Raw genomic sequence first — 13,553 nt, 5'->3', positions numbered from 1 at the left:
ACCTAAACCCTCTGAGCCTCAGTTTCCTCATCTACAAGAACGCAGGAGGAATGACGCCTATTTGACTAATTTCACATTGTCAGGAGGATGAAAATCAAAATGAGATAATGTGGTATACCAGATAAAGGAGATGATGTTATCCAAGAACACAGTGGTTTGTTTTTTTTTTAAAGGTTGCAAATGGTCTTAAAGTGATTCCTTGAGAAAATGCAACAATTTTAAAATGTCCATAATAAATTAAATAAAGATCAAAGACTTACTTGGGGAATCATTTTGCCAAAATTCCCATGAGACCTTGGAGGACGTAAGGCCAACTCCATTTTCTGTGGATGGCTTAGTGAGTTCCCCATCCCCTGGGCTCCTGATTACTCCACTGTTTCTTCTCCACCCTGCCTCAGAGTGTGAAGAATGGACTGATCCTGAAGTTGTGGTCATTTCAGAGTCCTCAGGGAAACGCTCTGTCTCATTTAGAGGTCCTGGACTGATGGCTAAAGACTGGAGCATCTTTAGGACACCGTCGGGGAACACGGTAGCAACATGGACACTCTTTGTCCCACTGACCGAGGGGCTGTGGACAGCAGTAGAGCTGTTTAAATCCTCCGTACTTGCAGAAGCTAAAATGGAAGAAAATATGCTTCAGGATTAGTTGGGGTGTATCTGGATACAAATGATTTTAATTACATTTCAGTAGATGACTGTAGATAAGGTGGATCTAATAGATAAACACACATAACACACTCATCTGCCCTCTCCTCACAGAGCTGAGTGGAGAAGCATGAGGTCCTTCACCGAGCACAATAAAAGCTTCAGATCAAGCTAAGAGGAAGACAGGAGAAAGCCTCTAGACATGATTTTCATTTGTCTTTACAGAGGAAGCTAAAAACTTCTGCTCTTGAATCCCACTTTATTACTTACACAGGACAGACCATTGTAACAAGGTGCAGGATTTGTTTTCTTTTGTTTCAGCAGTGTAACCCTTTTGTTCAAATGCTATTATAGATTAAAACCCACACATATGGGCTCCCCTGGTGGCACAGTGGTTGAGAATCCGCCTGCCAATGCAGGGGACACGGGTTCGAGCCCTGGTCCAGGAAGATCCCACATGCTGCAGAGCAACTAAGCCCATGTGCCACAACTACTGAGCCTGCGCTCTAGAGCCTGCGAGCCACAACTACTGAGCCCGCATGCCATGACTACTGAAGCCTGCATGCCTAGAGCCCGTGCTCCGCAACAAGAGAAGCCACCGCAATGAGAAGCCTGCGCACTGCAACAAAGAGTAGCCCCCGCTCGTTGCAACTAGAGAAAGCCCACAGCAAGAAGACCCAATGCAGCCAAACATAAATAAATAAAATAAATAAAAAAACAAACCCATACATAAAAATGAATCAAAGTGGGTGCCTTGCAGGGGGCCCAGTCACCACTTAGGAGGCCTAGGGCTCTGCAGACCACAGTCAGAACAATGCTGGCCTAGAACAGTAATTCCCAGCCTTGCCACCATCAAGTGTTCTTTATTATTCCCCACCTCATGGCCATAGTAAACCTTATGTTTTGAAAGACTATTAACCGAGCTGCATTTATTAAGTACCAGAGCTTCTAATCAGCAGGAGATACTGATTGTTACCCCACCGATTTGATTTAATTCCATCCAAAAGCAACAGGCTCCGTTACTATAGTTAGGTCATTAGGCTTGGGAGATCAGCTCTCGAGCTCACATACTACTCCAGGAGGTCAAGGACTTCAGGTTGAGAACAGCTTTTCTGATGAAATGGATGGCAGACACTGGATCAATCGTCAAGAACCTCAAGAACTGAATTATACACCACTGGTCAAAATGCGCAGTGTGCTCTGCAGAAGTACTGTGGCTTGCTGGTGGCTCCCTTCCACAAAGAACTTTCCAAAGGACACCCTGAGAAGTGACCTCCAGAAGGGCACATTGAAATCTTCATTCCAAACAGGAATAAACTGAAGGAAAGCTTGCTGAGTGGGCAAGATCCAAAGGTAAGAAGGAAGAGTGCTTTTTTTTCTTTTTAAGCCAAAATTTTAAAAAAGTACTCTCTATACCTATATAATGAAAGGCTTCAAATTGTTAATTATGACTCAGGAAAGGAAAAAAGGAAGTTCTCATTATAAACGGGTCCCTGAAGATGAGTCCAATGTGCAGTCATGACCAAAAGCACAAATAAATATCAAATATATACATATAGGGAGAGCACAGGAAACAGAAAGGTTCCTTTCACTTTTGTACAAAACCATAAAACCAGGTATACCTAGAACAAAGGCCACAGGACTGGTCACTGGACCTTCGTGGAGACAAGGAAGATGCAGGCAATCCATAAAACTAGTAATTAAAACATGGGAGGGGCCTCCCTGGTGGCGCAGTGGTTGAGAGTCCACCTGCCGATGCAGGGGACGCGGGTTCGTGCCCCGGTCCGGGAAGATCCCACATGCCGTGGAGCGGCTTGGCCCGTGAGCCATGGCCGCTGAGCCTGCGCGCCTGGAGCCTGTGCTCTGCAACGGGAGAGGCTACAACAGTGACAGGCCCACGTACCGCAAAAAGAACAAATGGACCTGGGGTTTTTGAGCACAAGCCACCCATTCTCCTTGCTTGACCCTGCAATAAACCTTTCTCTGCTCCAAACAAACAAACAAACAAACAAAAAATGTTCAGTATAAAAAAAGGAAAGCACAACACAGACACGCCCCAAATCCTCACTCGCCCACTCAGCTTCTCAGGCCTAACTTCATTAGAGCCACCATCTATATCCACCAATTACAGCCTCATCAGATTGCTGAGTGCTCTTTCAAAACACTTTTATTCCCAGTAAATTGCATTATTTCATGAATTCAATGCACAGTGAGGTTTTATTGGACTCAGCATGAATACCTGTCCAGCAAAGCAATGGCCTCAGAAATACAACTGTAGAAGTCACAACTGCTAGAAGTCACAAAAGGAAAATGGCTAGGGTTTCCCTGACCCTGAGGGCTCTGTGGAACACTGCTTCACCATCTCATTATCATCAGTATTAAAAGCTCTGCCTTTTACTAACCAATTACGATGTGCCACTACTTCAAGTACACCTCCACATATTGTGCTAAGTAAGTACTTTATATCTATAATCTTGTTCCATCCTCACAGTAAAGCTATGAAGCAGTGTGCATACTTCTGTAGAGCTGGTGCTTCTTAATAAGAGGAGAAAATGCTTGGTCAAACTAACCTACAGTCACCACTTATGTTAAATGGGCGCCCGCTAAATACATCTAGCGTGAAATGTACCATGTTTCTAATCAGCAGACCAGCACTATTGATTATTTAATAATTGCCTTTCCTTGCTCATTTTCTACCCTTGAAGCAGCCATTCAAAAATGGGAAGCCCATCCATTTGGGAGCAGAAAAAACCCAAATTCCCTAATCTTTATAATAGGAGGTGAAAGGAACGCCTGCTCCTCTGAGAAAACTATATGGGTCACTTTCCCATCACAACACAGCGTACTGGAGCCTCAGGCATGCATCACAGTGCTCACCCTTGGCTTGGCTGCTATCCAGAACTTGCCAAAAATCTGGCAGGAGCGGCTGATATTTGGGAAAGATAGGCTAAATCTACAACCTTCTGAGTTATTTATACCCTCTTCCTTTACAAAGTGAAATCACCACGAAGCAATTTACCTGGACCACATTAGCTCAGCTACCCACAGAAACACTTCCATGAGTTGAGATCCATTAATACACCCTCAGCTCCTATTGAGAATCGACAGAAAATATCAACTTTTAAAGAACATCAGCACAGTTTCCACAAAACAGCAATTGAAGGCATTTTCTGTTATGAGCCTCAACATTCCTTACATAAATATTCCTCTTAGAATGTACTGCCCCCCAAACACTGAAGCCTATGGGTGGAATTGTATACTCACTTTATCTGACAATAATATCATGCCTCACCTGGTTTCCCTTTGTGCCCTGGCTTCCAGGAAGCTCAGTACTAAATTCAGTGCTCAACTGTAGCCATTTTCACATAATTCAACATACACATATCTCTTTTTGCCTTTAAAAGAGAACTTTTCCCCTATTAGTTGCTTTGCTTACTTTTCCCCCTAATTATCAAACAGTACATGGTCATTATAGAAAATATAAAAAGTACAGAAGGAAAAACAACGAAAGATCTAAAGCAGCAAGCAAAATGATTTCAAACAGCTTCCAATCTCTTTTTTAAAATATGAGTTAGCTGTCTGGGCTTTTACCTGCTTTAACACATACATTTATTAGCATGTAATTTATTTTTGGACGCAGGTAACCCCTGACTACCTGAGCCTCAGAAGAGGCTGTGCTGTGTGTATGTAGCAGAATGAGAAGTGAAAGGAGTCACCGAATACAAAGGCTGATGTGTCTGGAAAAACAGATGCTGGAACTAGAAAGGATCTTTAGGATCAACTGATCTAATCCCTTCATGTTTCAAATAAGGACTCCCATCCTCCCCAGGCCAGGCTCCTGGCTGGAATCCTAGCGCTCACCTAGTGAGAAGCATCACTCATCTGACTGGTCCAAGTGCCACGACTTTCACTGGGTCACGTTTACTAGTGGACAGAGCAGCCAAGTGTCACAAAGCGCACGCCCCTACCCCATTCCCTCTTGGCTTCGATTCCCTACAGAGAGGCCAGTTGGGCTGGGTGACTCCCGGTCTGCCTCGGGCAAGTCCTGCTGGCTTTCTCAGCACTGCTGCCTGCATGCCTAGGGCTCCTAGATCCTGTGCTCAGAAAATCTAAATCTCAAGATTTGGATTTTAGAGGAGGTAGGAGGTACACCGGAGCTCTGGTTAGCAGGAGAGCAGGGACCAGCCCAGCATTAAAAATAAAGCAGAGCTTCGTTTCCCATGTGGCTTCAGATCCTCGTTCATGTCCCCTCTGCATCCCTGCGGGGAGGAGAGCAGGGGCTGTCAGGCTAGATCCAGACAGTCCTGGATGCCTGGGTATTCCTTCATTTAACAGCACACAAAGCCCCCTCCAGTATCTAAGAGGGAGGTGGGACCCTACCTAGCACAGAACATCCAGTTCGCTAAGAAGAAATAGAGATGCTCAGTGAAACTCAAGGAAGAGGAACGATATGGTAGAACTCTTCAAAAATTAAAAGTATAAGGTTCTAAAAGAATGAATGCTCAAGGAATTGGAGGGCTAATTATTTTTTTAATGTTAAAAAGTACAGGTGACTACAGAGTCAAGGCCAGTAGTTGGAAACATAGGCTGATTTTCAAATATACCACAGTATATATACCACAGTAGTGGGCTGAATTTAAAGTATAAATATTAAATGACCCTGACCAGAATCAAGTTTAGCTTCCTAGAAAATGCTTCCTTTCCACCATTTCATAAAGCTGGTTGTAAAACACTGAACCACAGAACTTTGAAGCTGGAAAGGATTGTAGCTTTTATCCTATCTAACCAATGTTTAAGAATAATCTTAAAAACCAATCTCCTAAAAATATGAATCATAAATTACATATATACCCAGTCAGCAGGAAACTGTATACAGAGTATACGGAAGGGGAATGGGCTGCTTTAAATAGGCATTCCAGACAGGACCTCTGGGTTCTGTTTTTGCTTTGATGACGTAAACCTGAACCCCTAGTCTTGGAAAGTACTTCTAAAAACCTCTGACCTATGAAAATTTTGAAATGGCAATTTCTGAAGCCACCTATTTCCCAAGAATATTTCCAACCCTCCCTGTCCTGCTCCCTATGGCATGGAGATGAAAACACAAGAAGCACGCACAGGCTCGGTATAAAACCTTGGAAAAGAGAAACAGTGGGCAGAGTTTCCAACATTGGCCTGTGGCTGGATGAACCCTGTGATATTTGGGTCCATGCTCATCCCCTTACTCATCAACTGTACCTCACTGTGGGGCAGGGGAACCTAACTAAGAGAAGTAATAAACACAATCTGTGTCTTCAAGCGGATTCCAGTCTATCTGGGTAGAAGGCATCAGATAAGCTGGTGTGACAAGGTACATGGCACAGAGGCTCAGAGGGTTGACAAAAGGCTCAGTGGAGATGGAAGGCCTGCACAGAGACATAACTGATGACTAGGGGCTGGAATGCAGAGAGGCCAGTGCTCCACTGCTACAGTCTTGCAAACACCTGCCTACTATATAGTTTTTTTGAAATGATGCCCAGAAAAATGTCTATCTATATTATCTTTGCCATTGAAAGAAACATTTTTGCGATAATGAAGAAATACAAATATAACTCCTCATCAAATGAAACAATGTTCACCATTTCATTCACCCCAGAACGTGGCCCCTTGTGCAAGACCACACACCAGCCGCACTCAGTCTTTGTTATGTGTGTATATGTGGGGAGACGGGAAAAGCAGGGGTTGGTGGACGGAAAGGCCTAGAGCAGCCACCAGACCAACTATTATTTTCCTCCTTATACAGTTAAAGAAAATACATTTTAGACATGAACTTCAACACTGAGATAAATTGGGCAGGTTGTACTTTGAACCAATACTTGGCATTGGTGCTTAAAGTCCTTGCCCCTTAGCCCCTGTGATGAGCATGTAACTAGCTGGCTATCTGGGGCCATTTATTTCTATTCTGAATGACTTCAGAGGGTGCAGCTGGGATAGCAGTACTCACCTGCGGACTGGTGTGAGGGAGGGAAGTGAGCCAGTGTCCTGGAAAGAGGCAGCCAGGAGAGCTCTGGTCCTGAGGAATTTCTCTGCCTGGGGAGTGTGGTCTCTTCTCCCCCCTCCACAGCAGGAAGAGAAGACTGGGTCAAAACTGAAGTGGAAGCCACCTGGGTGTGCACAGTCACTTCTTCAGGGAGCCCTTGCCCCCTTGCCGGGGAACCCCAGGATGTTCCGCTTTCCGTGTGAGGAGGGGCGGTTCTTCCTTCTGACCCTGAACTGGTGGACGGCGGGCGATGCCTTCCCAGGGCTGAAAGCAGACAGCAACAATTAAAATTCCACCAGCAGACTTCCAAATGTCTGAACAATCTTTGAGTGGGCTCACCTCTGACCTCTATAAAATAGACACGAGAAGAAATTAGGAGCCATTGTTCATTCTATGAAAAATCACCTCCTGAAGGAGAGACCACAAACCAAGACAAAGACTGTTTTCAGATCTCACAAAGATTCTGCATTTTGTGGTAAGATGATCAGCAAAGGGGCACAATGAAGCTAAGTATCAGACGATAAGGCACCAGAGGTGGGCTTCTGATCATCGTGACTCACCACTCACATTCCACAAAGTTGGTCCCACAATTCACTTGAATTTAACATAAACACAATTTCCACTGTCTGGATGACCAACAAACCCAGGCTGCGTCACGTGCAGTTCCTAAGCTCTGTATCCATCATTCACGAATGGAACTTTAAACACTGTCCTATGTACTCTTTACAGAATTGAGTCCCCCAACCAGACCTCCCATCACTAGGGTGTGAAACCATGGGGTCCTCTTTGATGGCTTCAGCCTCTACTTTTAGGCCATCACATCACCAAGCTGTATCGATTTTATCAAGTCTTCACCAATCCCTTCCTCTCCATCCCTGAGGCCAGCAGGCCACATGTTAGCACCTGGTATCTGGATTTCTGTGTCTGCCGGGGTGGTCCCCTGGACTCCAGGTTCCTTCTGCTCCATCTCTCACCCCAGACATCTTATACCCACGTGCCAAGTGAACCCTGCCCAAATTCACTTTAATCATGTCACTGCCTGTTCGAAAACCTCCAGTGACTTTTCCCACCACACCAAATCAAAACTGCTTGGTTTTCAAAGTCCTCAGTAATTGCGCCTAACCCCACCCACATGACTGTCCTACCCGCAGCTCCTCTCCTCTGTGTGTGACTTATGCCCACCCCGAGGGAGGCTGCTGGCCTTGCCACCCACGAAGAGGCCACACTTCTCTTCCTTCCTCTGTATCTTTGCTCATATGGTCCAGGCATCCCACTTCTCAGCCACCCTTCCCACCAATACAGGCTTAGGCACAAATCTCAGCTCTGAAACCTGTTAACTGTTTGACCTGCACACGTTGGATTGATTAATTTCTCTAGCTTCAGTTTCCGAATTCCTAAAATGAGAGTCATGTGACCTCACCACTGGCTGTGAGAATTGAGAGACATGTTGGTACAGCGTAGGTCCTAGCTGGTGCTTTCTTTGTCTTCCCTTCCTCAATCAAATCCTGCTCATCCAGCCCCAGCCCCTTCTTGAAATCCTTTGCTAAAAATGGCAAACCACAGAGCTGTGCGGACCGCAGCGAGAACAGCCATCTGAGCTACGTTAACACAAACACACAGCCAAGCAGCCCACCAGACCCGGGACCTAGGAGACTGCAGCGTGTGGCAGGACTGCTGCTGTTGTGTGGATTCAGTCTGGCCATGGAATGTAGATTCCATGGCCCTGGTCAGGCCACTCAGCAAAACTGCACCCTCACCTGGTCTAGGCTTACAACTCAGTTAACCACAGTGAGCCACAGATGGAGCCTAAGGCGCAGGTCTGGCTCACCCTGGCCCAGGACCCTTGGCTGAGCACTGCGGCTCAGGATGGGGGAAGGCAGAGACCAGCAGACATTAGGTTTTCCAGGACTGGACATACATGCATGACATGAGTGTCATCAGCCGAAACTCACCTAAGGTGCTGCTCTGGGAAGTCAGAGCGGCTGCTCTCTCAGGCCCAACAGGGGAAATGGTGACATCTGTCCTCCTTGAAGAGTCACTTCTTCCTGTCGCTGCTGTCTCAGTTTGTGGAGTGAAGTTTCCTGGAGCATCTGAAGAAGCGTGGCTCTTCCTGGGGGTCTGAACCATCACATCCTCTTTGGAGACCACTGTTGAAAAGTCCACTTGATTCTGATCAAAGGTAATATTTTCTGTGTGGGGTTGTTCAGTGTTGCTTTCTAGCCAGTGGTTTTTTACAGCAGCTGAAACAATAGGAAAATGGAGCAGTGAGGACTTGTTGGCTTCTGAAAAGAGAAGTAAACCTTCAGAAAAGGTATATGAGCAGATATATCAGGAGAAGTGGATTCAAGGAGAATGATCTCACCTTTCTTTTTTCCAACAGTAATTATTCTTGCAATCCAGGGGAAGAAATTATGAAGCAATAATACTATATAGGGTTAAATTTTATAGCAAGTGGCATAAGTGATGAAAATTGATAGAAAGAGACCAATTTGAAGTTATTGCTGATCACATGGGTCCTTGAAAAAACCCATTTTTATTTTCCTATTTGGGAAAGATATTTTTCTTTCTGCTTAGGATCGGGGGCTGTTGAGAAAGCTCTGCAGGGATGAATGAAGTCACTTCTATCTATACGAGTCAGGCAAAAATGTCCAACCATCGGACCAGTAAAGCCTGCAGGCAGAACCTACAGTTCAACTCAAAATATCATACGCACATGGTTGCACACACACACACACACACAATCCCAAAGGAGCAAGTTATCTTCTAGATCAGCCCTGTCCAAGAGATGTATAAAGTAAGCCACAAATGCAAGCCACATAGGTAACTTTAAATTCTGTAATAGCCACATTTTTAAAAGTAAAAAGAAACGGGTGAAATTAACTTTAATAAATATTTTATTTACTCCAACATACTCAAAATGGTACTTCAATATGTAATTGATATAAAAATTACTGAGATATTTTGCATTCTTTTTTTAGTATTAAATCTTTAAAATCCAGAGAGTATTTTGCTGGCCACACTTCAAGAGCAGGCTAGCCACATGTGGCTAGTGGCTGCTATATGGACAGTGCAATTCTAGAGCAATGGTTCTCAGCACTGTCCCCACGCTGGTCCACTCCAACCTGAAGCAGTGGCTCACTTACTGGAGTTGGAGGGGTGGTGATTATAAATTCTTCCGTAAAGAGATTCTGACACACTTTCCTAAGGGAATCATTTCCTCCCCAAGCCCCTTGAGAATTACTGTTTTCATGCTTCCTATTCTTTTTCCTGTAAGTGATAATTAACAGAAGCTTCCTAAGGAGGAGGGAGCTTCCTAGGCATCTGGGCTCCTCTGGGGCCCAGGCCCAGACAGGCAAGGTCCACAATCAGCTAGAAATGGGATGTGGAGGGGTGTTTCTGGGGCAGCCACCAAGTCCACAAGTTCAACTTGGGACTCTGGGGTTACGGACACATGTAACCTTTGTTCTTCCTCTCTGAGCTGCAAAGGCAAGCTGGCCTCCAAAGAGGAAGGGAAAGGACTTGAGGATGCCTTCCCTACCCTCTTGGTCAACTTGGCACAATGAGAGAAGTTATTCTCAAAAGAAGCCAGAAAAAACGTGATTGTGGGGAGGCAGAAGGGACTTAAAACCCATGCTCCAAAACTGGTAAGCCATGAGCAAAGGGAAGAAACTGTATTTAGCTCTATTACAGCCTCAAGATGAGTGTGAGACTTGGCCAATGGTGAGCGTGGCTGGGCCTCTGGAAGCAGCCACGTCCCCTTCTTCAGGGAACAAAGGATGGATATCCCAAGATCCAGTCAGCTCAAGGAATTCCAGTCTTCAAAAGGAAAAGAGTGGCCACATGAAGACAGGACATGGTTAGCACTGAACCATGTTGTCTCCCTGGAGGGTTGACTAAAAATGGAAGGCAGGAAAAATGCAGTCTATAAACAAAACTAAAAGGTAGACAATAGTCCTGCAGTATCCTGAATAACCCTGCACTAACAACAACTAAAAATGCTGAAAAAAATGTTTTTTTTTTTTAAAAAAAAAAATACTTCTAAATGCATTGCTGAGTTGGCACACAAATCTTGCGAGGTCAAAAATGAACTGAGGGTTCGAATTCAGAGAGTTGAGCTAACTCTGAAGCTGGCAGCTGCCCTGGGGCACCTGCTCAATATTTGTGACCTTGAACTTCTGTTCTGATGGCCACAGGGATGCAGGAGATGAGAGACAAAATTCTTAAGGTGTGAGTCTGAGAGGAAACTCCTATATGAAGTTAGGACCAGGGCTATACCTTGGATGTAAGGCAAATAGAAACAAACCTGCCCTGCAGAAGAAGACAGCAAGGGAATCTGGAAAAATAACTCTCACTCAAGAATTTATAACCATAAAGCTAGCCCTCACGTGAGGGTGCAGTACATAGTCACAATACCTGTGTGGTCTAAACCTCAGGCCAAGGGTGTGTTTAAAAGTGGTCCTATAGAGATTACCATACTAAGTGAAGTCAGTCAGACAGAGAAAGACAAATATCATATGATATCACTCATATGTGGCATCTCATCTTTTTTTTTTTGCCACGCCTCACAGCATGTGGGATCTTAGTTCCCTGACCAGGGATTGAACCTGCCTCCGTTGCACTGGAAGTGCAGAGTCTTAACCACTGGATCGCCAGGGAAGTCCTAGAATCTAATTTTTTAAAAATAATACAAATGTACTTATTTACAAAACAAACAGTCTTACAGATATCGAAAACAAACTTATGGTTGTCAAAGGGGAAACGTATGGGGGAGGGATAAATCAGGAGCTTGGGATGAACATACACACACTACTATGTATAAGATAGGTAACCAACAAGGACAACTGTATGGCACAGGGAACTCAACCCAATATTCTGTGATAACCTATAAGAGAAAAGAATCTAAAAAAGAATGAATATATATGTATGTATAACTGAATCGCTTTGCTGTACACCTGAAATTAACAACACTGTAAATCAAGTATACCCCAATAAAATTAAAATTTTTTAAAAAGTAGTCCTGAACCTTGTGAATACACTAAAAACGAGTGAATTATATACAGGCATACCTCATTTTATTGTGCCTCACAGATACTGCATCTTTTACAAATTCGAAGTTTCTGGTAACCCTGTATCAAGCAAGTCTATTGGTACCAACAGCATTGTTTTTAACTGAGATACGTACACTGTATCTTTTAGACATAATGCTATTGCATACTTAACATACTACAGTATGGTTTAAACATAACTTTTTTTTTTTTTTTGCGGTACGCGGGCCTCTCACCGCCGGGGCCCCTCCCGCCGCGGAGCACAGGCTCCGGACGAGCAGGCTTAGCAGCTATGGCCCACGGGCCCAGCCGCTCCGCGGCACGTGGGATCCTCCCAGACCGGGGCACGAACCCGCGTCCCCTGCATCAGCAGGTGGACTCTCAACCACCGCGCCACCAGGGAAGCCCTAAACATAACTTCTATATGCACTAGGAAACCAAAAATTTCGTGTGACTTGCTTTATTGTGATATTCGCTTTATTGCAGTGGTCTGGAATTGAACCCACAATATCTCTGAGGTATGCCTGTACTTTAAAAGGCTGAATTTTATGGTATATAAATTATATCTCAAACCACACACACACACACACACACACACACACACACACACGCGCATATTCTGTTACTGGGGAGGAAAAGTGGTCCTGATATACAGTGCCTCTGGGTACTTGGCAGAAACAAATGTGAATTCTCTCTAGATAAACATACCTTTAATCCATTTTTATTATTTACTGATAAAATCCTAGGGAATAAGAGATCACAGTAAAAAAAAAAAATCACAAAATAAACAAGAAAAAGGCATCTGTAGGCAAAAGTCAGCAAACTAGACAAGCAAAGACTTCAACTACTAGAATTATCAAAGAATGTAAGTAAATAAAACTCCATGAAAAGAAATAAGAAGAAATTGAAAATGAGAGAAAAAGAGACTATACATAATGGCCAAAATATATGAAAGAAATCTGAATGGAAATTCTAGAATTGAAAAAATAGTAATAATTAAAATTAGGAAACTTAACAGATTAGATACGGCTGAAAAGAGAATTAAGAATTACAAGACAGATGACAAGAGAATGCTGAGATGATATGAAAATACAGAAACTATGAAAAAGAGGTGAAGAGACAAGGAAGATAGAGTGAGAAAGTCCAACATATATCTAATTGGAGTTCTAGGAGGGGAAGTGAGAAAAAGGAGAAACGGCTATATTCAGAAAGGTAATGGCGGACTTCCCTGGTGGTGCAGTGGCTAAGAATCCGCCTGCCAATGCAGCACACACGGGTTCAAGCCCTGGTCCAGGAAGATCCCACATGCCGCAGAGCAGCTAAGCCCGTGCGCCACAACTACTGAGCCTGTGCTCTAGACCCCACGAGCCACAACTACTGAAGCCTGCAAGCCACAACTACTGAGCCCACGTGCCACAACTACTGAAGCCCGCTCCTAGAGCCTGTGCTCCGCAACAAGAGAAGCCACCACAATGGGAAGCCCGAGCACAGCAATGAAGAGTAGCCCCCCTGCTCGCCACAACTAAAGTCCACACGCAGCAATGAAGACCCAACACACCCAAAAATAAATAAAATTAAATTTAAAAAAAAAAGGAAGAAAACAAGACAGCAAATCCTGGATAACAACAGCACATAAGTTGGAAGGGGATGATCAGAATCATGTTGTATTGGAGAAGGTAACTTTAAGCTGTGTCCAAAATGCACTTTAAAGTTCCTCAAGCTGACCCTAAAGAATAAAAGTGGTAGAGCTTGGAATGATATAAAATTTCCACTGAGAGAAATCAATGAACATGCCTAAAACCAAAACCAAAAAAAAACCAAACAGTAACATAAGCATGTTATTTAGA

The 13,553-nt window shown here is 44.1% G+C and overlaps 1 protein-coding gene across 1 annotated transcript in view; it reads right to left on the bottom strand.

The window, feature by feature from the left end:
* The window catches only part of HEG1 (heart development protein with EGF like domains 1), a 76,872-nt gene that overhangs the window by 43,873 nt on the left and 19,446 nt on the right, over window positions 1–13,553 (bottom strand). Inside the window, exons 2-4 of the mRNA XM_065876859.1 lie at window positions 8,614–8,901; window positions 6,626–6,925; window positions 261–614 (exon numbers count right to left, since the gene is read on the bottom strand). Of these exons, the coding sequence (XP_065732931.1) occupies window positions 261–614; window positions 6,626–6,925; window positions 8,614–8,901 (942 nt within the window). The remainder of the gene's footprint in view (window positions 1–260; window positions 615–6,625; window positions 6,926–8,613; window positions 8,902–13,553) is intronic.

The sequence above is a fragment of the Phocoena phocoena genome, chromosome 4, assembly GCF_963924675.1.
Source record: "Phocoena phocoena chromosome 4, mPhoPho1.1, whole genome shotgun sequence".
Lineage (NCBI taxonomy): Eukaryota > Metazoa > Chordata > Mammalia > Artiodactyla > Phocoenidae > Phocoena > Phocoena phocoena.
This window is presented reverse-complemented; position numbering and strand designations above follow the sequence as displayed.